This window comes from Lynx rufus, unplaced genomic scaffold, assembly GCF_022079265.1.
Source record: "Lynx rufus isolate CCGP_SWC_20201006 ecotype Redwood Valley unplaced genomic scaffold, mLynRuf1.p SCAF_4, whole genome shotgun sequence".
NCBI lineage: Eukaryota > Metazoa > Chordata > Mammalia > Carnivora > Felidae > Lynx > Lynx rufus.
The window spans coordinates 151,452,512-151,477,213 of record NW_025814856.1 but is presented as its reverse complement, the minus strand read 5'-3'; the positions used below and the strand labels follow the sequence as shown (position 1 = coordinate 151,477,213).

General features: G+C 51.8%; 1 protein-coding gene across 1 annotated transcript; it reads right to left on the bottom strand.

The window, feature by feature from the left end:
* Window positions 1-1,350: 1,350 nt before the first annotated feature.
* Window positions 1,351-18,884, bottom strand: STRA8 (stimulated by retinoic acid 8). Its single transcript, XM_047094593.1, has 8 exons — window positions 18,693-18,884; window positions 14,711-14,786; window positions 14,040-14,124; window positions 11,967-12,188; window positions 10,800-11,085; window positions 6,206-6,279; window positions 4,474-4,585; window positions 1,351-1,425 (listed from the first exon to the last, which is right to left on the bottom strand). The coding sequence occupies exons 1-8, from the start codon at window positions 18,882-18,884 to the stop codon at window positions 1,351-1,353; spliced, it is 1,122 nt and encodes a 373-aa protein (XP_046950549.1).
* Window positions 18,885-24,702: the final 5,818 nt, after the last annotated feature.

Sequence of the window (24,702 nt, the reverse complement as noted above, 5' to 3'; positions counted from 1 at the left end):
TGCTCAGCACAGCCCCCAGTGGAGAGCCCCTACCTGTCCCCCCCCCATTTTGGTTGTTTATAAATAGTGAAGCGACAGTCCTCGCGTATCCCCCATGGGGGGGCCTCGGGGGTGGGCTCGTGACAGGACATGAGGTGAGGGGCCAGCACTGGGGCTCAGGGCAGGCAGGACTGCGCTTGGGTCCTAACCCTTAACCTGCGCCTCAGTTTCTTATGTGGTCGTGATGGGAAACGGTAAAAAGCCAGGGAATCCTTTCTGTGCACGCTCGGTGTATTGGTGAGGGGTCTCCAGAGAAACAGAGCCAATAGGATGTAGGATGTGTGTGCACGCACACGTGTACACGCACGTCCACACAAGCACGTCTACATATTACATACGTGTGCAGACACACGCATAGAGATTTTAAGGAATGGGCTCATGTGATTGTGGACGCTGGAATGTCCCAAATCTGCAGAGTAGGCAGGCAGACTGGGAAGAGTTGCTGTCTGTGTCCAAAGGCAGTCACTGGCGATTTCCCTCTTCCTCGAGCTCAGGCTTCAGGGCTATCCGATCCTTCAACTGATTAGGTGAGGCCGACCCACATTAAGGAGGGTAATTATTCTGTATTTACTCAAAGTCTACTATTGTAAATGTTGATCTCATCTGAAAATACCTTCACAGAAACATCTAGAATAATGTTCAACCAAATACCTGGGTTCCGTGGCCCAGTCAAGCTGACACATAGAATCAACTATCACATCCCGTATGTGCGGCCAGGAGCCTCACCAGAAAGCACTCAGAACACTCTGGGATCTGGCTTGAACTCCATTTAGGAGTCTTCATTACCAGAAGCAGCAGAGGAAGCTGGTTCTGCCCCGATGTCCTGTAGCTCCTACAGCACACGAGTGGTCAGCACCGTTCCTGGGCTCCCAGGGCATGCAGGATGAGTGAGTGGCCTCCAGAACTCTCTAGAACCCACCAGAACTATGTCGTGACTCCAAGGTGTGCTGAAAGTACCCAGTGTCATGGCACCTCTGGGGACAGACCCCACCTGTCCTTTCTTGAAAGGCCCGTGGCCCGGGCTTCAGCCAGGCTGCCCCCAGGACCCCCGTGAAGAGGAACACAGCAGGAGCAGGTGTGTGCCTTGGCATCCGGCCAACCCCTCACACCAAACAACCCTGAGGGACTGACACAGGGCCACACTACTTTGCAAATACTTTATAACAATCGGAAATGGAAACCATCCAAATGCTCTGGGACAGCCACTCCAAAATGTCCCGGAAGGCTGAGGCAGGTACGGCTTTGGCTGTCGGCATAGTACTTGGAAGCTGCCCACCCCCGTTCACCCCCTCCCTTCCCAGCCCTTGTGCGTCACAGGTCTTCATCATCGAAGGTCTCCATGCACCTCAACATGATCATCTCATCATCAACGGGGAGGTCTGGTTCCTGCAAAACACAGGGTGGAAGAGGATCAGTTTTTATTTAAGGAATCCAGTCCCCAGGCAGATGAGAAGGCCCCCATGTCTCCCCGAGAGTCCACCCCATCTCTTGCTGCATCTTCTCTAGCTTCTCTAGCCAGGAAGTAAGGGCTACGGGGGAGGGCGGGGGGCAGGTCCCTTTTCCGTTTCACTCAACTCCACACTCTATGATCTTCAGAAAGGGTTTTCTTGGCTGCTTTTCCATCCTGGGGGTTTCCAGGATCGCGTAAGAGGTGGGGGGGGGGTGGACAGCATCAAAGCATGTTCCAAATGCCCATCAATGGAGGACAGTGAGTTATGCCATGGTGCACCCACCAAGGGAATACCATGCAGCTATTTGAAATTAAAGGAATGAGATGGTTCTCTCTCTGTGGGGTATACTATTTAAAAGGAAAAGAGTGAAGTACAAGGCAGTGTGCAAAGTAGACTATCATTTGTGTTTGAGAAAGAATATACAAATATCTGTAGAGTATCTCTGGATGGCTGCACAAGAAACTGGTGACGGTGATTGCCTTTGGGGAAGGGAATGGGGGCATAGCCAAGGGACGCTGGTAGGAGACTGAGTTTTCTTTGTATATCTTTTGGTAACTTTCAAGTTTTAAACTATGTACATGGGTTGACTATGAGATAATTTTTTTAAGCAGCATCACGGTGTGTGTTTAGCAGGGGTTTTTTATTCCCTTTACAATGACCCCCACCGACCTGACTCGCTATTACCTCTCCCCCTAAAAGTATGTTCCTGGGTTTTGCTCTTCCTGTCTTTCCCCACCTTGGCAGAAAGTGACCCCTGTAGTTTGTTACCCTGCTGGTCAGGGGCCCCGGGAGGCATCCCTAAGCCCAGTCAACCACCTCGTGAATGTGGGACATAGTCCCCCGGGTGATGGCCAGCTTGGGAGAAGACTTTGCTGACGTCCTCACTCACGGTGCTCTACCGAGGAAGGCAGGGTGCGTGGGGAGCCAGCGTATCCGAGAGGGAACTAGGTGGTCTCTAGGAAAGTCATGTGGGCCCTCATTCAGGGTGAAGACCACAGCAAAGCTTGAGAAAAAGACAGAGTGGAGCACAAGGGGTGCCAGGAGGCCAAGCATCCCAGGAGGGGCCACATACTCAAGTCTGTGTCACACCAAGGGCTTGAATGTCGTTCAGAAGGGTCCAGTTCCCTAAGCCCCCGAAAATGGTGTCCAAGGCATTTTTGAGCTGCAGATTTGCAAAGGCAGCAGGTCGCGAGAGGTATCTGCTGGTCTCGGGTGCTGAATAGTAGCCTATCCACCCCAGTTCACGCCCACCTGGGACCCTATTTGGAAAGAGGGTCTTTGCAGGTGTAATAAGTTAAGGATTGCAGGATGAGCTCGTCCTGGATTTGGGGGGGGGCCCTTAATCCAAATGACTGTTGTCTTTATAAGAAGATGCGAGGGACTGGGAGACACATGGAAGAGAGAAGGCCATGTGAAGACAGAGACCATGAGTCGAGGGAGTCAGCTGCAAGCCAAGGACTGTGGGGGCCACCTGAAGCTAGGAAAAGGCAAGGCAGGACTCTTCCCTAGAGCCTTCTGGGGCGGCGTGGCCCTGCACCTTCTCTAGCTTCTGGCTACATTTGGCCTTGATTTGGTCTTCTGGCCTCTAGAACTGTGAGAGAAGACATTTTTGTTATTTTAAACCAGTCCTAGGTGCTGTCCAGGTGCTGAGTGCTAACATAGCCTTCCTAGGACACCATACAGGTGCTAATTAAAATTTCATCCAACGACCTCGGTCAAGCTGACAGGGGAGGTGGATGGGGAAGAGAATGAGATTTCCCTCTTTATACAGCGTATGGTAAAGGCTGGCGGCCTCCTGCCCCAGAGCCACCTGGCCAGCTTGTTCAAAATACGCATTCTTGGGGCCCTGCCTCACAACAGTGAATGAGAATCTCGGGTGCCGGGGCACCAGGAATCTGCATTTTCGGTTAGCTCCCGAGAGGATTCAAGTTCGAGCATCTCTCTGCTTTATACGGATACTCCAGTCCTGCTTGGTCTTTCTTTTCTACCATATGCGGGGAAAAGGAAGCAGGGAAAGCAAAGACTGGCCTCGGTAAAGTGGACTGACTTTCCGGTGTCCAAGAGAAGGCGGACACAGCAGTAAGGGCCGGACGGCCAAGAGCTGATGGGTGGTGCGGAGCAAGCGGAGGGGGGGCCCTGGGCCCCAAGTGGAGATTCAGAGTGGTCGCGGCAGAGGCAAGGAAGGGTCAGTAGGAAAAGGGCCACTAATAGGATGATACCTTAACCTATTGAAAAGCCGTCCTAGTTAATTTTAGACAAGCATTGTCATTATTACTGCTTACTTTTTTATTTCTTATAGTTTTTTTTTAATGTTTATTTTTGAGAGAGAGAGAGAGAGAGAGAGTGAGCACGAGCAGGGGAGGGGCAGAGAGAGAGGGAGACACAGAATCTGAAGTGGGCTCCAGGCTCTGAGCCGTCAGTACAGAGCCTGACGCAGGGCTTGAACCCACGCCCTGTGAGATCATGACTTGAGCCGAAGTCGGACGCTTAACTGACTGAGCCACCCAGACGCCCCTGTTGCTTACCTTTTTAAATTAACAGTTGTGTCTTTGCTAAATTCGGAGAGAAATTCCTCGGTTATGAATCTGAAGCGGCCTGTGCCCTTGGTGCCTCACGCCTCACTCCCCTCCCCGCATGAAAATTTCTGGAACGTACCTTCTAATGAAGACACAGTCAGCTTTTGGGAAGCGGAAATTAATGCCCTTCAAAAGCTGACAGCAAACATTAGCACAGGGGCTCAGAAGATGACAGAACAGCTCAGCCCCTCCAAAAGCTGTCACCCAGTCACACAACATTTACAAATGCCTGCCAAGAGCCAGGTCCCCATCTCAGGCCTGCCCGGGGAACATCCGTCAGTCTCGTCCCTCAGCTTCCCTGGACATCTATTCCCCAGGGTGCATCAGGCTGACTCTCGTCTCGAGAGTCCTTTCTGGCATCCTGCGGGAGGTGAGCGGAGGCCTCCCATCACTCTGCTCGGTCCTACCTGTTTTAACTGAGTGTTAACGCAGCAAAGGCCTTTAAAAAAATCGACGATCTGCATGTAGAGCTGAAACTTCTCCTCTGGATTTTCTGGGTTGCTGCCGGCAAATGCTGAACTGACAAAGGAGAAGAAACAGCAAATATTTAGAATCCTAATCTTCGGCCTCGGCTGGTACCCCCTAAAATATGTGGCTTACAGGGTGAACCACGCACTTGGAAGCACCCGGCTGAATTCTCAGACAGCCTGGAGGTCTGCCTTGCCTCGGCTTCAATGGAGCCCACGGGAAAAGAGAGACTACAGGGAGACTGACTCCTGCGCCCTAATTTAGCGTTCTGAGCTGTGGCCTCTGGAAGAAGGGAGCTAAACTGCCTCTGTCCCTCAGGCTCGCCCTCGCATAGCCGCGCTCCACGGTCCTGGTCCCCCTGTGGCAGCTGACGGAGCTCAGGGGGCATCCACCACACTTGGGCTCAGTCCCCTGAGATGCCTCCCCTCTGTAGGTCTAACACAGAACGCAGCCCTGATGCAGGGAGAAGGCCTGCTTTGCAGACTCCTTCCCGCTGCCTTCCCAACAACTTCAAAGAAGCCTTAAGTCATGCGGGGAGAGCCTGCATGTTGACCTCACTTCCCTTGGGACCGAGGTCCCACAAGCCGTGTAGGAACCCTCCGGCAGCAATCCATGCCTTTTCCAGGGAGAGCAGGAAACGTTTTTAATAGGTTGTTCTCGTGTTCCATCGTCATAGTAAGGAGTTCCAGGTTGGCGAAGTTGTCTCCACAGCCCAAGCCCAGCTCAGAAACAGGGACATCCATCCGCTTCCAGCCCGTTTCAGCAGAACCAAACCCCACACACAGCTGAGAGGAGCTTGAGTCACCTCATCAAACTGCTTTGGAGAGTTTGGGCAAGTCTGTTGAGGCCGAGTGGAGCAGGCAGGCGGGAGGGACACAGGCTGATGTCAGGTGACCGGGGAGAGCCTGGCCGCATGGCCTTGGCAGAGAGTGGGGATATTTGTTGGGGTATGAGGACAGGAGTGTCTCCTCACTCCCAAAGAAGAAAAACTAAATAATTGGGATTTTTTTTTTTTTTTTAGCCATGACACGGGCGCAGGTACCTGTGCCTATAGGTTAGAAGACCACAGCTTTCCAAAGCAGCAAAGGAATTTGCGTCCCAATCAAGCTCTCTTTGCGAAAAGCCCCTGCGCTACGGATTTAGTCAAGCTGCTTGTTTGGGAGTCTCCCCAGATCCTATTTTGTGTCTTCTCGCTTCATGGGGTCAGCTGTGCCCTCCTCCCCTCTTCCCACCTCCATCCCCAGAAGCACCGTGAAAAGCCACTTCTCCCCCCTGTCCAGCTCAGGGCACGGCCCGTTTCCACATTGGCCTAGCCTCTCGGGGTGGGGTGGGGGGGCCGGAGCCCCTGCCCACCTCTCAGACCAGACAACCGCAGCAACCTGCCCGTGGCCCCCCTCACCCTGGGAAGATGGTGCAGTGTGAACAGCCTCGAGCTCATGACCCGCTGCGTCTCAGCCCTGGGCCGGGATGGAAGCATTTTCTACGTAGAAGAAGCCTCAGCTCCGTGGCATGATCCTAGGACCAGCCCGCTTCGAACCACAGACAAAAGTGGATCTCTAAGAACTTCTGCGGAATTTGGCGCCCCTCTGTGGGGCTGCAGGGGAGCGGCCCCTAAGCATCCGCGCAGGGGTCCACACACACAGTCACACTCTTTCATACCTCTTTCCTCACCTAGAGCTAGAAGTACTTGGAGCCTCACTTTTGTCCAGGAAACTTGCCACATCGAAGGCGTCTTCAAAGAGTATCTGAAGGAAGGCACAGAACGTGATGTGTCAGCACTAGTTTGGCACCTGCTCTGGGCTGCTGGCGGACACGAATAGAAAGGCTCTCTCTTTAACCCTCACTCCCCAAAGGATGGGTATGTGAAAGTCGGGGCCCAAACACAGGATCTCTGCTTGGTGACCTTCCCAGGCTGTGCACAGTAAGCGCTTGCCCGCCCAGAACAAAGTGCCAACCCCAGAGGTGGCCACAAGGGACGGGGGAGCGCCAAGGACTGCGGTCTCCTCTTTCTAAAGAAGGTGGGAGCCCAGGCGTGAGACGCAGCAGCCAGAGTCAGGCTTCAGTTTGCCCTGGGAGAGGGCTCATCTACACCTCCCGAGATGCAGAGGCTACACGAGCCCAGGATCCCCAAGTTGGCAGTCATCTGTCAGCCAGGACAGCCGGAGAGAGGTTGGGGGTGCTGGGGTGAGGCTGCAGGAGGGCCAGCTCCCAGTCCTGCCACTCACTAAGCCGTGTGACTTCAGACAAGTGACCTCATTTCTCGAATCTTCCTCTTATGTAAAGGGAATCACAATAGCGCCTACCCACAGGGACACTGCAGGAATTAAATAAGATGAGGTCGGTGAAGCACCCGCCTCCAAAACGTTAGCTATTATTGAATATCAATCTGCTTTGTAAAAGAAACACATGTTCATCGTGAAGATTTTGGAAAATAGAAACAGAAAGAAATGAAAACCACGGAGAAGCCGCCCACCCAGAGAGGTCTATTGTTGACACATTGACCTGTTTCCCTCTGGTCATTTCCTGGGGCGTGTTACATTGGATATTTCGATTTTGCAGTCTTGTTATTTAGATGGCTTTCAGTCCTGCTTTTGTTTACTTTCTTGAAGAATATTAAATATTCCACAGGAATGTGATATATACACTTAGGAATGCAAGGATTAGCAAATAAAAATGCAGGATGCTTCGTTAAATTTGAATTTTAAATAAAGAATCGTTTTTGTTTTTTGTTTTTAGCATAAGAATGTCCCAGATATTGGGTGGGACATTCTTACATAATTTTCACCAGGGACGCCTCCCTGTGTCTGATACCCCATTTACGAGGGCAGTCACCCTGAGAAGAGGAGAGGGAGCTCTCTGGCCCATAGCTGGCAGGTTCTGGGAGGTCCCATAGGGCCTCTCCCCTTACCTGAGACACTGTTCTATCTCTGGAGGTCTTGTGTCTGTCTTTCTTATCTTCTTACAATTTGCTTCCCCTGAACTGAATCCCTTGGGACTCTGGCCATGTGGATGGCCCTTCTTCTTCTTCTTTTTTTTTTTTTTTTTTAATTTTTTAAATGTTTATTTTTGAGAGAGAAACCGATGGCAAGTGTGAGAGGGGCAGAGAGAGAGAGAGACGGAGACACAGAATCCAAAGCAGGCTCCAGGCTCTGAGCTGTCAGCACAGAGCCCGAAGTGGGGCTTGAACTCCTGAGCCAGGAGATCATGACCTGAGCTGAAGTCGGAAGCAGAACTGACTGAGCCACCCAGGCACCCGGATGGCCCTTCTCCTGATCTTTTAGATATTTTATGGTGAAACTTCTTTCTAATATCCCTTTGCTTATCTCCAAGAGGGTCTGGGAAGAGGTCACTGAAAGGACCAGCCCAGAAGCCCATCCACTCTGTGTTCTTCCCCTGCAAGTGGGAGGCAGGGTCCTGGGCCCGAAATTCCTGCCTTTGACCAGTCAGCCCACTGAAGTTCCGGGCCACACACTGTCCTCAGCTGTGCACACGACTCTCGCAGCTAGCCTGGCCGGGGGTAGGGGTGCCCTGCCAGGCTCTGTGGCCCTTCTGGAGCACCCAGCACACTCACGGGGCCTTGGTTCTCAGACCCTCCCAGGCACACCTGACCCTGCCTCCAGGAGCTGGCCCCAAACACAGTTGTTCTGCAGCACCTCTCCAGATGGACCACGACCTATAAAGACTTCACTGCAACTAAGTTAGAAGCCAGAGTAGTGACTGGCCCTGCCCTGGGCGTAACTGTTCTCTCTTCTGTTCACCTGGTCACCCAGCCCTGGGTTGGCCCAAGCCTAGGGATGGCAGTGAGGCAGAGCCCTCATCTGGGCACTGCTGAGGAACTCTGCTGCCAGAAGAATGTGAGCCCTTAGCCCTTTCTGGAAAAGATCAGCTGCTTCCATGATTTGGGGACATTAGACTCTGGGTTGGGTCTGCCCTTCCCTGAGGAAAGGTTCGTGCCGCAAATGCACATACACGCCTGTACACATCGGTTTGCAGCTTGAAACACTTGTCCGCACATTTGGCATATGTTTTCCTTTTGCCTTCTTTGTGTGAGACCTCAGGGCCAGGCGATTCGGGGCTACAAAGACATCGAGGCTGGCTGACATGCCTTGGGTATGAGGTCTTCAGCGACTGGTTTCCTGGCCCCGCTTTGACCACTATGGAGGAGAACTCAGGTCCTCTCGTGGTGAAGCCAACATTAATGGACAAATAGGTGAGAAGCCCAAGTCCAACTGGGGCAGGGGAGGGGACATACACAAAAGGTGCTGACTGTTGCATATCTGCACTGAGAGTTCCTTCCAAAATGCCCTCATGCATCAGTCACCTGGGGTGTTTGTTAGAAATGTAGGTTCTGGGGCGCCTGGGTGGCTCAGTCAGTTGAGCTTCCGACTTCGGCTCAGGTCATGATCTCGTGGTTCACAGATTCGAGCCCCACATCAGGCCCTGTGCTGACAGCTCAGAGCCTGGAGCTTGCTTCGAGTTCTGTGTCTCCGTCTCTCTCTCTGCCCCCCCCACTCGTTCTCTCTCCCTCTCTCTCTCTCTTTCAAAAATAAACAAACATTTTAAAAAATGAAGGTTCTGAGCCACCTGAGGGGTCAGGTACTCCGCTTCAGTGGGTCTGAGGTATTAGGCAGGTACCTGCCTTTTTTTTTTTTTTTTAATTTTTTTTTCAACGTTTTTTATTTATTTTTGGGACAGAGAAAGACAGAGCATGAACGGGGGAGGGGCAGAGAGAGAGGGAGACACAGAATGGGAAACAGGCTCCAGGCTCTGAGCCATCAGCCCAGAGCCCGACGCAGGGCTCGAACTCACGGACCGCGAGATCGTGACCTGGCTGAAGTCGGACGCTTAACCGACTGCGCCACCCAGGCGCCCCATGGTACCTGCCTTTTTACTAGACTCCACTTGAGAAGGATCAGGGGAGATCACGGAAGGCTGACCACAGACAGGTGACCAAAGAAAGATTTGAAAAATTCTTTGATGAAGGAGATACAACCTCTGAAGCAGGAGCTGAGCATCCTGGACAAGCCACCTCACTCCTTAGGCCTCATCAGTAAACCGGAAGCCCTGGACTAGGTGAGTGACATCCTGTTGCCGTCCGGGCCCCGGGCCCTGAGGGCTGGGCAACTTCCTGGACGATGGAGCATTTCAGGGCTGTATCCCCGGGGTCCCTGGCACTAGGAAGCTGTCTGGCTCTAAGGCTCCCCACAGAGCCACAGAACATCTCCTCAAAGGGACCACTCGCTAAGGGGTGCTTGGAAAGTCAGGGCAAGCAGAGGGGTGCGGCTGACCTGGTGGAGGCCATGGTTACTAAGTGTCCTGCAAAGCACAGGACAGGCGCAGAGAGCACAGAACTGCCCGCCCCAAGCTGGAGAAGCAGGTCAGAAGGGCCGTGAGGCAGCGGCAGCCTCCTGAGGCTGTTCTAATTCTGGAAGCGCAGCTGAGGGGCCCGCTTCGATCTCAGCATTGAGTGACCACTAATGCCACCAGACACACTGCTTTGAGAGGCCGGTAGTCGATAGTGAATTCCTCTCTTTTCACTGAATGGCAGCAATGCTCTTGGGGGTGGGAACTGACCTCCTCTTAGGGATTGGGCCTAACCGGTCCAAACATAATACTTTCTCGATGATGTCAGTCATTGGCTCGGTAGTCTGGCAATCTGGCCAATGGGAGGGCAGGAGAGGTATGGCAGAAATTTCTGGAAAAGGTCTTCCTTGACCATTAAGAAAGAGCCACATGAATCTTTCTCTCTCTTACCTGATGTGGAGGAGGGACTATACAGCTCAAAGGCTCCTAGCTGCCATTCTACAGTCACACGGGAAGGTGGGGAGGGGAGACAAGGTGAGGAGTCAGCCTTACGATGAGGCAGAGCAGGGAGAGGGGAAGGACCAAGTCCACGGTGACCTCACTGAGACTAATGGGAAGCCCTCCTGACCTTGGGACCTCCCTGCATGGGAGAAGCACTTTTCCCTTCATGGTTTAATGAGCGAGTAACTGGCAGCGAAAACAATCCCAACTGATAATGACCTTTTAAGCCTTCTCTTCTATGGTCCCCGGGGAAAGCTCAGGAAGCAGGACAAAAAGGAATGCCATTCTGCGGTGGTGGCGCTTAGGCCGGGAAAATCAGAAACACATGGCTTGAGTCAGAATTTAAACACTACCCCACATTTGGTAAATGACCCCAAGCAGACCCCTGGTGTCTCCAGGCCAAAGGCAACGGAATCGTTCCCGCGCACTCCTCCCCCTGACCCAGAGACGGTCTGCTCACCTCCTCTGGGGTAGAGACGAGTGAGCAGCTGGCTCCTTGGCTGTCAACCCCACTGTCCTTCATGCTGCCCTCGGCACAGCCTGCCTCCTGATAGGTACCAGCAAGGCCCAGGAGGCCGCTGTTCCTCTGTGCCCAGGCCTGCAGGAGACTGGTCTTCCTCTCCTCAGAGAGGTTCTGCCACAGGTGGGAGATGGCTGCAGAGACGATGGGGAGTGTCACCTCCTGTGAGGAGACAATCCCATTCCCGATCAGAAGGTCCATCATCTGTTTGTAAAAGTTGAGATACCTGGAACAGAAATGGCGTCATCTCCCAGACCTGAAGCCAGTGGCCGAAGGTCCCTCCCCAAACCGTCTCCTCAGGTGTCCATTAGTGGGGTGGTCCACGGCACACGAGCAGTGCCACAGCTCTGTGGTTTACCAGGGCCTTAGCCTTTCTAGTCTGCATGCCCCTGACACTTGGAGAGCAGAAGCCATCTGGGGGGCCGTGGAATGATATAGATCTGGGCTCCAGGGTCCTTCCCCCACGTCTTCCCAGAGTTCCCGTGGAGCTCTCTGCCTAATAGAAGAGAAAACAAGGAGCCCACGCTCCCTGCTCACCTCTCAACCCATGGGAAAAGTGCTTATAATTCTAAGCCCCATGAATGTGCAGCCATGATATGACGCTTGCTTTATTTCAGGGCCAGAAAGGCTCAGCTGTGGAGCGAGCCTCCTTCTATTGGCCTCCAGAAGCCAACATGGCTGCCATGGGTCTTAAGTCTGTGGAGGGGCACTGGGTGGCTGTTGGGGAGTCCAGGCCAGTCATCCACTGTATTTCTTACTATAAGACCAGTAATGCAGCTGGTGTGTGTGTGTGTGTGTGTGTGTGTGTGTATGGGGGTATTTGGTCCTCCTAATCCCCATCATAGCCCCCACAAAGTCACCCCAAATAAATACCCAGTCTAAGCAAACTCAGTGTATGTGCTGTGCAATGCAACTTCAAGATTGTTTCTCTAGCTCTTCTGCCAACCCCACCCCAAGCCCCTAACAGACGGAAATTCTGGAGCTTCCTCGATTTGGGGCCTGGTCTGGAAGTGCACCGGGGATGCAGCCTACTGCAGACAGAGCCTCTGACCCCTTCCCCACAAGAGTTCAGGCCATGCGTGAAGCCACCCTCCCAGCCGTTCACACCGTTCAAATTCCATGAGGTCTGGCAACAAGGTGACTGGGGAGTGTAAGGGCTCCACTTTCTTCTCTTCTTCCTCTTCCTCTTCTTCCTCTTCCTCTTCTTCCTCCTCTTCTTGGTCTTCCCCCTCTTCTTCCTCCTCTTCCTCCCCCTCAGCATCCTTCCCAACTGCCTCAATTGGGCACCAGTTGGCAGAGCCATTATGACAAAACTTATTTGAGACCAGGCTGGTGAGAAAACAGAAACAAGACAACCACAAACTAATGCCCCTCACGAACACTGACACTGACATTCTGAATACAATTTTAATGTGAGCGTGTGCACGTGCGTGTGTGTGTACACATCACGACCAAGTGGGGTTTATCCCAGGAATGCAGGATGGCTGGCTCACTTTGATGAAATTCCATCAGTGGAATTCACTGTAACAACAGACTTAAAGAAGAAAAACCAAACGATCCCCTCAATAGATGCCGAAAAGCACTCCTCAAAATTTAACATCCATTCATGACAAAGACTCTCGGCAAACTAGGAATAGAAGGGACCTTCCTCAACCTGATAAAGGGCATCTATGAAAAACCTACAGCTAACATCATACTTAACAGTAAAAGACAAAACATGTCTCTGCTAAGGTCAGGAACAAGACAGGGATGTTCACTCTTACCACTTCTAGCCAATATAGTGCTGGAGATTCTAGCCAGTCCAACAAGGCGAGCAAAAGAACAAAACGATACACAGATTGGAAAGGAAGAAGTAAAACTCATTTTATTTGCAGACGACACAATAATCTATGTAGAAAATCCCAAAGAATCTCCAAATATGTGACTAGAACAAAGAAGCGTGTTTAGGAAGGTTGCAGGATACAAGGTCAATATATGAAAACCAATCGTATTTCTATATTCCAGTGATGAACAACTGGAAATTGAATTTTTAAGAAGTGCCGTTTATAACAGCACCCCAAAACACTGAATACTTAGGTTCACACCAAAACCTCAACCTCCAAAAGAAAAAATGGGTAAGTTAGACTTTATCAAAAATTTCAAATTCTGCTCTTCAAAAGGCAGTTTTAAGAGAGCAGAACAGCACGACACGATTTGGAAAACCAGGATTTGTAACCCAGAATCTCTTCATCTGATAGGAGTAATCTCCTAGGCATCATGTTGAGTTAAGAAGCAAGTGCACCAGAAGAAAACCTGGGAAGATTCTTTTATTTTTAACATTATTTTTTTAAATGTTTATTTATTTTGAGAGAGAGAAGCAAAAAAAAGAGGGGTAGAGAGGGATTCCATGCTGAGTGGGGAGCTGGACGTGGGGCTCAATCTCGGTACTGTGAGATCATGACCTGAGCTGAAATCAAGAATTGGACGCTTAACCAACTAAGCCACCCAGGCTCCCTTCTTTTTTTTTTTCTTTTTTAAATTTCAGAGCACAGGAAGCCTTTCTGAGTAACCATAACAGATGGACAGATTAGACTTCATTTTTGCGTGGCCAAAACAAAAAGCAAAAACATAATAATAATAAAGCAAAATAATAAAGCAAACGACCAAAGGATAATTATTTGCAAGTCATATCCTAAAAGATGGCTGGCTAATTGCTTGGTCTATACAGAGGACTTCTACAGCCATGTGGGAAAAAGACCACCAACCCAACAGGAAAATGGGCAAAAAATAGGCACTAAAGGTTGCCAGGAAAAGAAATACAAATGATCTTGAAGGAAGACACTGAATTTCACTCCTAACTTAATGAATTAAAATACAATAACTATAAAATATAATTAATCTATTCCTGAGCTGATGCCACACTTTTAATTAATAGGTCTATAATCTATCTAGAGAAAAATCCTAATTATTATGATTTAAAAAGAAATGTAGCCATTCTCACATGGGCACATGATATAAGTATCGATAAGATTTCAGTATGGGATACAGGGTGTATCTTAACTTGGCAGGGGAAGGATGGCTTATGGAAATGGATGGGGTTGGGATCAGCGGCTGATCATTTGGGAACCGCCAATGCAGTTGTCTGCCTCAATGAGATGATCCCTCCTTTGCTGATTGCACGGTGGTGCCTGGGAGTCTTACCTGTGATTTCCAGAGTACATGCTGGCATATTCTGCCTTGACCTCCTCTAAGCTGTTTGCATTCCCGTCCTCCAGCTTGAAGGATTCTATTGGGGAGGTGAAGGCAAGGGTCACAAATGGGGAGGCCCAGCCTCTGTCGACTCCCTCCTGCCCTTCTGATCCAGGTGGACCATGAGTGGTCCCTGAGCCCACCCAGATTCGGGTTAGGGTGTCAAGGGTGTAGTTTCACCTCTTCTTCTAGAGGTAAGGGGGAGAAGTTTCTTAAATCGGCCCTTCTCAATCAAGACACCAAAAGTATCCCTTTTAGAATTCAGTTTCCACCAGCTTAGTAAGCCCAAATTCCTCGCCAGCCACCGTTCCCACACTGAGTGCCAAGAAAGGGAGCCAGGCTCTGCTTTTGGGCGTGATAAGTACCGGTCTGCTTCCTCTCTGGTCTCTCAAGATGGGATCAGGTACCTGATGGCTTCCGTCTGTCCTGCCAGACTGTAAGCTCCCTGAGTGCAGGGGCACGAAGCTCCTTGCACTCCTGGCTTCAGCACAGTGCCTGGCACACGGTTGGCACGCAGGAAATACCTGCTCACTTGGCTTAATCCAATCGCTCTGCTTTCGGTGGAAAGACCAACCAGCCTTTCCCTGGGAAGGAGACGGGGGTGGCCGATAGGGGTCTATTACCTTTCATCTTCAGAAGATTGTCCAAGGTTTGCTCCAGCTCCTGAATATGATTCTTCGCCTTATTCAAAACCTGCCACTGGGAACCGAGACAGACAATGCTGAAAAGCCAGCCTTCCACCCCTGAGGCTGCGGTCTCGTGGACACAGGAGTCCGTTCCGTAGGCTGACGCCATGCTCCCTCAGATGCAAAGTCACATTCCTTGACGTTGTCAATAAAAAGGTCGGGAAGTTTGTTCGGAAGCATTCAATTTGTATTCTGGAGACGGTTCTCACAGAAATGCTAAAATATTTGGCAACAGGGCTGTGTTCTGCAAGCTACTAGGGCTTCCGAAGGGCAAACAGCTGTATATGCTCCTTGAAGATGGAGTGAACTGTGGCCGAACAGCAGCCCCAGGCTGGCGCCAAGACCCAGAACTAACTTCTGCTCACTTATCGCAATGAGCAACTGGCTGGTTAATATGAAATAAATAGTTCTTATTTGCTAGATGCATACACTTCAGCTGATCAAAAAACACCAAATGCCCTGTCAACTTGAACTCTGAATTTTCTGTTGCTGCAGGGCTAAGTCACAAGCATTCCCCTCCTCCTTCTCCCCTTCCTTCTCTCCTGTGTGTAATATTCCTTTAAAAAATTTTTTTAACGGTTATTTATTTTTGAGAGATAGAGACAGAGCATGAGCGGGGAAGGGGCAGAGAGAGAGGGAGACACGGAATCCGAAGCAGGCTCCAGGCTCTGAGCTGTCAACACAGAGCCCGACGCAGGGCTCGAACTCATGAACCACGAGATCATGACCTGAGCCGAAGTCGGATGCTCAACCGACTGAGCCACCCAGGCGCCCCTATTCCTAAAGTCAAACGGTGATTGCAAGATTACGCAAACACAAGAAATGCTAAATACTGTTTATTGGCTGACCACCGATAGCTGTCCAGAGTTCCATACGTTCATCAGGCAAGTGCAACAGGCAGAGCTGTGCGTTCGGCCCCTGGGGACACAGAGTAAATCAGATGGCACCTGCTTTCCAGCAGGAGGACAAGGCAAGTGTGGAAACGACTTGTAACACAGGCTAGAATTCAGTAGGCACCAAAGGTAGTAGAAGCAGAGGGCCATGGAAACGCATGGGAAGGGGCACTGATTCCAGCTGGAGGCGTCCAGACGACTTAGAGCACGGCAGCCAAGCAAGCAGGCCGAGCTGAGCTCTGGAGAGCGCAGTGACACAAAGGCAGGCCTCCACGCAGGGACAGAGACGGAGCGGCTGGGGACGTGGGCTGCCCCAGGGGACTGGGGAAGCCAGGTGTGGCCAGGGCCGGGGCGGGCAGTGCGAGAGGAAGCCAAAGCAGCCACGGGCGCACAGCCCCGGTGCCGTCCCAGCGTCCCGCCTGGTGCACAGAAAGGAGGCTTGAGGGGAGCGAGAAGCACGACACTCTGCTGCCCCCAAAACCGCGACAGGAGAATGCACAAGGAGCCCGATGAGGGGCTTGAACTCACGAACCACGAGACCATGAGCTGAAGTCAGACGCTTAACCAACTGAGCCACCCAGGCGGCCCTCGAATACTCCTTTTACCTGGTTCCCAGCATCTCAGGCTTGTTCTTAATCAGGATGAGGTGAGGCCTTTCTGGCCCTCTGGCCCAGACACCCCATGCTCATTTGCAGTCTTAGAGGGCCAACACAGAGCCATGGAAGCCGGGTGCTTCCAGAATGTTCTTGGCAGGCTAATTAGGACCTTAGTTCTGGGTTGAATTATATCCCTCTGAAAAAGATATGTTGAAGTTCTAACTCCCAGAACCTGTGGATGTCACCCTGTTTGGAAATAGGTCCTTCGTAGACTAAAGCGAGGTCAATAGAATGGGCCCTAATCCATCCAACGTGGCTGGTGTCCTTATTAAATGGGGAAATTTGGATGCAGAGACAGATGTGCACAGAGGGAGGATGAGGTGAAGACACAGTGAGAAGACGGCCAAGAAACTGGAGGGGGGCATCTCTAAGCCAAGGAACGCCAAGTAATTGCTAGCAAACGCCAGAAGCTGGGAGGCAGGCAGGCTTTTCCCCTAGAGCCTTCAGAGGGAGCATGGCCCTGTGGACACCTTGATTCTGGACTCTGAGCCTCTAGGACTCCTAGACGATACATTTCTGTTGTTTCAAGCCACCTATTCCTGGTATTTTGTTAGGGCGAACCTTTTCTTCATGCCTATGACGAAGGCAGAATTCAGGGCTGTCCCTCAAGCAGGATGAGGAAAAAAGGAGAAGAGAGAGAACACCTGGTCTGCCTGCTGTTTCCTGGCTGTGCCATTCCAGGCAAATTGTTTACCTTTCTGGAGCCTCCATTTCCTCTTCTGTAAAATGAGATCAGAACGGAATTGTGGCAGATAAATGAGGCAATACACTAGTAAGTGACCAAGACGGAAGCCATTACGACAATGCCACATCTTTCCACGCAGCGATCTTATTAGGTGCCACGACAGGCCTCTGAGGAAGCCGTTACTGTTGCCCGTGTTTAAGGGAGGTGGTGACGGGAGCCTGGCAAGTACCTTGTCTCACATGGACCCAGGCCAATCTGCCAGGCTCTCCACCACCACGTCACGAGGTACAGACTTTAGGGGGTGCAAATACAGAGGAAAATATAGTTTTCCTCTATATTTGACTTCGATTATTTACTTGGGGGCCCTGTTCTTTCTCTGGTCACGCTGCCAATCTGTGCACACTACTTCACTGGCCAGTGACGGGGACTTTGGGTTTTCGGCGCATCCCCGGGCACAGGTAGCAGATTCCACCTCGGTGAGGGGACACGGCGCAGAGCTATGCCCGGACGGGCTCTTTGCCCTGAGCTCCCGAGCCTGGCTCAGCAGAGAGAGGAGGAACAGTGGCCCCCGCACCTCTCACCCTCCACACCCTTCTACAAGAGCAGGCAGGATCTCTGTTCAGATTCTTTCACCCAAAAACCCTCTCGGCCCTACTCGGCGTCTTGCACAAAGGTGCTTGAGGTGCCACTCAATCAAGCCACAGTCACAGAGGCCCTGGCCCCGTGCCAGCTGAGGAGGAATTCTTGTGTTGGCCCTCAGTGAGAGAAGGCTGTGTTAGCTCCGGCAGCAGGAGGCTGGGGGCTCATGCCCCTCAAGCGGTCCCTGTCCTTAAATGCGGCTCCGCTGAAACCCACCAGCCCACCAGGGAAAATCTGCTGGCTAGAAACTGTCGCAGGCAACCGGCTGGTCTCTGGAAAGACCACCAGGTCTGGAGCCGGGAGCTGAGGCCCTCCTCCCGGCCCTGCCACCAACTAGCTGACAGGTCCCTTCGGACCCCTGTGCCTCCGCTGTTCCAAGAGGGCAGGGGGAGCGAGAAGATCTCAGGGCCCTCTCCCCTACTGGAGACCTCCTATAAGGCTCCTCCAATAACACGAGCTCCGTTCCTTCTAGCACCACCACCCGAAACACCGGAACCTTCCTCCGTGCTCTGCCAGAGGCACTAACAGGCAATAAAGAAGCTATCGAGGGAGAAAGGCAAAATCAAGAGCAGGAACAGATAAATGCTTACCCAGAGGGCTCTGCTGCCTTGCGGAAAAGATCTGGTTGGTGCCCAGAACCAAGTCGCACGCACGTGCGTGTGTCTGTGTGTGTATGTGCACGCGTGTGTGCATGTGTGCGTGTGTGTCTGAGTGGAGAGGCAGGGTCCCGGAGCAGATGCCGGAGGTCACCCCTGTCCGCTCGAGGGACAGGCACAGGAGCCGCTGGCTAACCAGGCCTCTCGGGGCGTTATTTCCCTTCTGATGCCAGGCTTGTCTGCTGCGGGCAGGGAAGGTCCAGCTCACGCGTCACCCACGTGCAGCCACACACCGTGCGCCACGAGGTGCCGGCCTCTGATCACTGACCCCATCCCGGCTGCAGTCCTGAGGGTGGGGGTGGGGGGACTGGGGGCTCCAGGCCGGTCCCCACCTCACCCCACAGTCCCTCCACGTTGGAGACTTTTCCTCCCACACCCAGGTCCCCTTACCTTTGAGGCTGTGAGATCAGACTGGGAGTAGACCATTTTCCGGAGGTTGCCGAACAGCCCCACCAGGGTGGCTCGGTGGCGGGCCTGGGACAGGCGTCGGCGGGCCACCCTCGGCTCAAGCTCCCACAGCTGTGCCAGGGGCCAGGGTATTGCTCTGCCACTGGGGTTACTGCCTTCTCCAGAGGTCGCCATTACAAGCTGCTGTGTAATAGTATGCCCTTCTTTGGCCCTAAATAATAAAAATACAGTACTAAAGAAAGAGGAAGGCAGACTGAAACAGAAAGGGGTTACCACTCCCAAGCAACAGGTCCCAAACCGACGAATATAATCAAGGACACAGAGGACACAAAAATCCGGAATTTACACTGGACTCCTAAGAACACAAGCTGCTCATATTTGACTTACAGTTGAGGGGCACTGCTGCTTTACCCCAGGGATTTTCCAGAACGTTGCAGGTACTCACCAGACACTTGTTAAATTGACTGGCCGTGGCCAAGGAGAGCAAGCCATACCCCTGAGATCTCATTCCTTACAGTCTGTGAAAAGCTGAACAGGCATGTGTCCGCACCCTTTGAGGTCTTTCCTCCCATGAGAATGCACCCCTCTTTGATCTAGGTAGCGGTTACACGGGTATATGTACAAAAAGAAATCCATCAAGGTGTGTCCTTAGATTCGTGAGTATATATATATATATATGTATATATATATTCATGAATATATATATAATCTCAAAAAAGGAGAGATGCACTTTTCTACCTGTGAAAGCAAAAAGTCACATAATGACAGAGATTTAGAAGCAGGTGTCCCTTGGCCTGCTGTGCGTTCTGAGGATGATCATTAGGTTGTCACATCTGAGTTTACAAAGCAGGAGCCCTCCCCTAGGAGAGGCAATTCTGGGATGGATCCATAACAGTTTTAATAAAAGACAGGGACCAAGGTCTCTTACCTGAGTCATAGACTCCTCCTTCAGGCACTCACCCCACCACCCAGAGGACAGCCAGCCCTTTGAACAGAGGGGCCACATCTTCATCACCTCTGTACTCCCAGAAGGTGCTCAGTGCTGGGGTTTTGAGTGAATTCTAATGGAAGCCCTCCACTGGGTCCCAGGCTTCCCTGAGCTTGGTCCTGCCTGCCACCCAGGGACATTCCGTGACCTCAGCCTGGGGTTTGCTTGTTTTGATGTATGTTAATCACCTGGGGGACTGTAGAAAATACACACGCCCAGGCCCCACCTTGAAAATACTGGTTCGGAATCTACTGGGCCCAGGCATCTGGTGGGCAGCCCACTCCCCAGGTGATGCTGATACCTTCACGGTTTGAGCCATCACTAGGGCCCATACAGCAACACCTCTCTCCAAGCACCACATCTGGCAGCTGGGAACGAAGTCTCCTCCATAGAGGGAATGTCGGGGAAGGGGGCTTGAGAAAGCATTCCCACTAAGTTCTACAGGGAGAACCAGCCACAGAGATAGTGAACCCAGTCAGGCAGCATGGGATTTGTAAAACACCATTTAGATCAGAAAACAAATCTACCAACAACATAATTTTCACCAATGGGTCTATTTTCCCTCTCTTCGCTTCTCAAAACAATGGCAGGAAGATAGTAAGTGGGTGCCACTACGTCTGTGGGTGTCTGTGCCACTGATCTGTGAAGTTCCTGTAACATTTATTACCCAGAATGCCACCATCGGTGCACAGAGGACAGCCGCAGAATCTGCACAGGCCCATCCGGCCTGATGGCTGGGTTAAAAACTCTCTATAGCCTCACTTCCCAGACACTGACAAATCTTTCATAGGGAGCAAAGTGAAACAAAGAAACTTTTGATTTGCCTGGGGAAGAAATAAAAATCTTTTGAACCGAAGAGCATAGGTTTTCTTTAATTGCTTAAATTAAGAAGAAATGAATGTGCCTGGACACCAGGGAATTTAGGTCAGTGAACAGAAGTAAAATAAACACTAGGATTCTCCCAGGATCTAGAATTCTCTAAGGGTCTCAGAATACTGACACCAAAGGCCCCTGGGCTTATGGGAAATCTGAAGCTCTCACGGTGCCAATGCTGGTAATTGGGGTTTCCTCCCAGGCTTCTCCCCAAACACACTCCACCCAAATACCTGGAGGGCTGTGTGGTTTCAGTCACAGGATAAGGGTTGTGACCCCCTGCCTCTCGCAAAGGGGACGGACCCCCTGGGCCAGTCTTCACTGCCTGCCACTAGGGGTGAAGCCAGTCCCAGAGCATCCTGCCCACCTGCCGAGCCGGGGCCTCTGCCTCACCCTGCCTGCCCCAGGCGCCCCGCGATCAGGAGTCTGAGATAGTTTCCCCCTTGAGGCAGGAGCAGGGCAGGACGCAGGGATGATGGGAGAGGATCCTTCCCTCAAGCCAAGCAGATATGAAACTTGATAAGGCCCTGGGCAATTTTAAATGTCCTGCTCCTAAATGCCATCCTGCTCTCTGCTAGGAATGAGCTGGTAGGATCTCCAGAAGGCATGCGTCTCGAGTTGTCTTTATTGACTTGCGCTGTGCACCTAACAGGAGCTGAGGCGTAAGTATTGTTCAGACAGAGCTTTTTGTTGGGATAATACAGGTGGATCTGGCCTGTCCACACCTGTGGTCTGTGCCAGGGGGTGGCTCACGGGGTGAGTACCGCAGAAGCCACAGTCTCGGTGGGGAGGGGAGAGCAAGACCCTCTTTCTGCCTTTTCCCCAGGTTGGCTCTTTTGCTAGGAAAGGGGGAACCAACTGTAAAAATGAGATTGAGAAGGGATCTTTTATTTACGACAGAACAAAACAAAAACAAACCGTTTCCCCTAAATGTCCTGTGCAGGGGCCACGTGTGTTAAGGAAACTGCCCCCAGAGGTATAAGGACAGCAGAGTCCCAGACTCTATCCCCGGGACCTGGAAATCTGCATTTTGATAGCAGACTCTCCCATTTTCCCTTCCCTCACACCAATAACAGAAACATTTGCTCTCCTGCCCACCACCCTCTATTCTGTGGCCCCTGCCTGTCTGCCCTGGGATGCCGCCCCTCCTTCTGTCCCCTGCCCCCCAGTCTCTACCTATTGAGAGTCAACCTGTCCTTTTATTCCTAGTTTAGGCCCCAATTCCTCTAAGAAGTTGGCCAGCCCCATCCACACTGGTTTCTAACTCAATCTTGTTTTGCCAACAAATTAGTAAAATCCTTGGCTGGGATTAACGTATCGGCATCTAAACCGTCCTTCGCACGGCAGGTCAGGGTAAGACACGATAGGATGACGAAAAGACCTTGGAGGCAGGGAATAACAGCTAGTCCGACCAAAACCCAAAAGCCCTCTCTGGATCCTAAGCATAACGATCTCTTGAATTCAGTTTTTGGCCAGATCCACAGTGAGAGGCACACATCTCGGAAGCTTAAAAAGGCTTCGAAGGGGATGCGGGCCGGTTGCCACACAGGAGAGGAGGGGAGGGATTACCCAGGGGCAAGAATCTGGATACCTCTCCTGACTCCAGAAACTGGCCACGTTTGGGGGATGAGTGTAAATGTTTGGGCAACCAAAATGTGTGAGAATCTTGGGAATTCAGGACAGAGCTAGTGGGGGGGGGGGCAGGACACTGGGCCTAAGAACCCACCGTGGGTGGGATGACGCTGCACCCAGAGATGGAACCCGGCCAGTGGATGAACTGGTGTAGGGCAAGGCCGGCTGGATTACCCACCGGCTCAAGACCTGGACTGGACCTCCAGCTCCGTGTTAATCTCCCGTGTGACTCTGTATGAGCCAAGAAGCCCGAGGTCTTAATTTGTCTGTATAAAGGAGGGGAGAAAGTCTTTATAAAGTTTGCTGCCTCTGTAAGGTCACTGTCACGATTCTATGACCACCCGGAGCAAAGGCACGCAGCACGAGCTACTCCTTTTAGCAGAAGTGGAGCACACGACGGAGTGGGAAGCTGAATCTGGAGGAATTCCGGGCTCTGCAGCCCTGTGGACAGAGGTTTGCTGGACACTTTTTCTGTGAAAACCCCATTCATTCTGCAGGAAACCCGGGCCAAAGATAATAGGCATTTCAGAATGCCTGACATATATTCCCTTTTAAAAGCTTTTCACTGTGTTCAAACCTGTGCGTCAGACCAGCAAGCACATCGCTCTGCCGTCCAACAAAGTCAGCAGACAGCCTCACTGACGAACTCTTCTAGAAAGGCACTGGGACGGTTCATACCGTCCTGCCTTTTTTTTTTTTTTTTTTTTTTTTTTTGCTACTCCTCATCTGTAGAGCAAAGCACACTTTCAAGTTACCTTTCTCGACTTGCCTGTTGAACACTAACCCGTTCCTATCAAAACACCACTTAGTACACCCTTGGAGTCGACATTTTAAAAACTCCCTACACTAAATTTTTGAAAAATGTGACCTCTGCCTCTTCTGCGATTCAGAGAAATTTTCATCAGTTTTTAGCATCACTCCACAAAACGTTTGAGTGTGACGCTTATGAGCGCACCCTGCGCGAAAGTACACAATAGGCTGGATAATGTTTTGCAACTCCCAGGCAGCTTCCTTTGGTTCCCTATGCTTATTACATCGCGTAAAAGAGAAAGCCAAAATCATTCTCAGAACTCTGTAATTTGTCACGATGCCATACACAAACGCCCGCTGAAGGTCTGGCCCCAGACCTCAACGTTCACCTGCTTGGATCACGGGCACGCACAGCCCATACCTGTGCATGAACACCCACATGGCCAAGTGCACCTTTGCGAAGATGAGCCGGCGCAGTGATAGCAGCGGTTGGTCTATACTCACGCGCTGCGGGAGGTGGGTGCCCGTGCACACGACGTCCCCTCTCCAGGACATGCGGGAGGTCGTCCGAAGCCCTGACAGCCGGGACAGTTGTCGCTGGCCTCGCGCGCGAGCCAGACTGGGGACTCTAGATCCTACCCCCACCAGGAGACAGACCTAGCGCCTGGGCACCAGGATGGGGACCAATCACGGCGCGTCCCCGGCCAACACAGCCAATGGGGAAGCGCGGTGGCGGGCCAATGAAGGTGCGGGCCGTGGAAGAAAGAATGTAACAAGTTGTATCAAGGACACACAAAAGGGGGAGACTGACCTTCTCACCTTGCCAGGTGGCTCCTTTTCAAGTGGAGGTCACGCGGGGACAGGGAGGGGGTGGGGGGATGCCTCTGCCACCCCAGGTGCCCCACACAGCCCACAGAGGACTGAAGGGAAGTTCTCTAACTGGTTCCACTCACCGGACACTGAGCCCAGTTTTCCTCATCCGTCAAGTGGGACGATGACACCTACCTTACAGGGTTATCTTGAGGCTTACAGAAGACACCTTAAATAAAGGGTCCAGAGAACTAGGGGCTCCCCATCTCAGGGAAAAGATGAAAACATGTAGGTAGGAAGGAAACCGGCATAAAGGGGGTGGGCCAGGGGAATGATGTTTTAAATAAGGGGAGAGAACTTTGGGGAGGGGGGCGTAAGAAGGTTAGAAAAGAGACCTTCAAGAGCTTGGATTAAAATATCAAGAAATAATAAAAAAAGGACTCACTCTTTGGGACAACAGGAAGCAGGCATTCTTTCAGTTGAGGGGGAAAAATTCCTTTTCCCCAAATCTAGATATACTCTTGTCTTTTGGCCTCTTTTTGCTTGATCCCCTGCACCCGTAAATATTTCCTGATGGTCGTGACCCCATCGCATCAGCTGTGCGCCAGGGGCAGTAGCCAGGCCAGGTGCCCCCTTGCTGCCCTCTGAGGGGGCCGAACTTCACCCCGGGGCAGGGGTCACACAGAGGTCTCACACCCAGCTGTGGGCTTGGTGGTGCACAGATCTGGATCTCTGTCCAGAAGTGCCCTCCCCGTGACTGTGAGGACCCTGAGTGAGCCAGCCCTAGCTAAACCGTGCAAATAGGCCACCTGGCATTCCGTCCACACTCCAGAAATTCAACTGCAGTGAGGGCCAGACTCCTCTTTAAAAAGGATTTTGGGGGATTATTGAATTATGTGTTGTGTACAAAGAAACTGTCACATAGAAAGCACCTGGTAA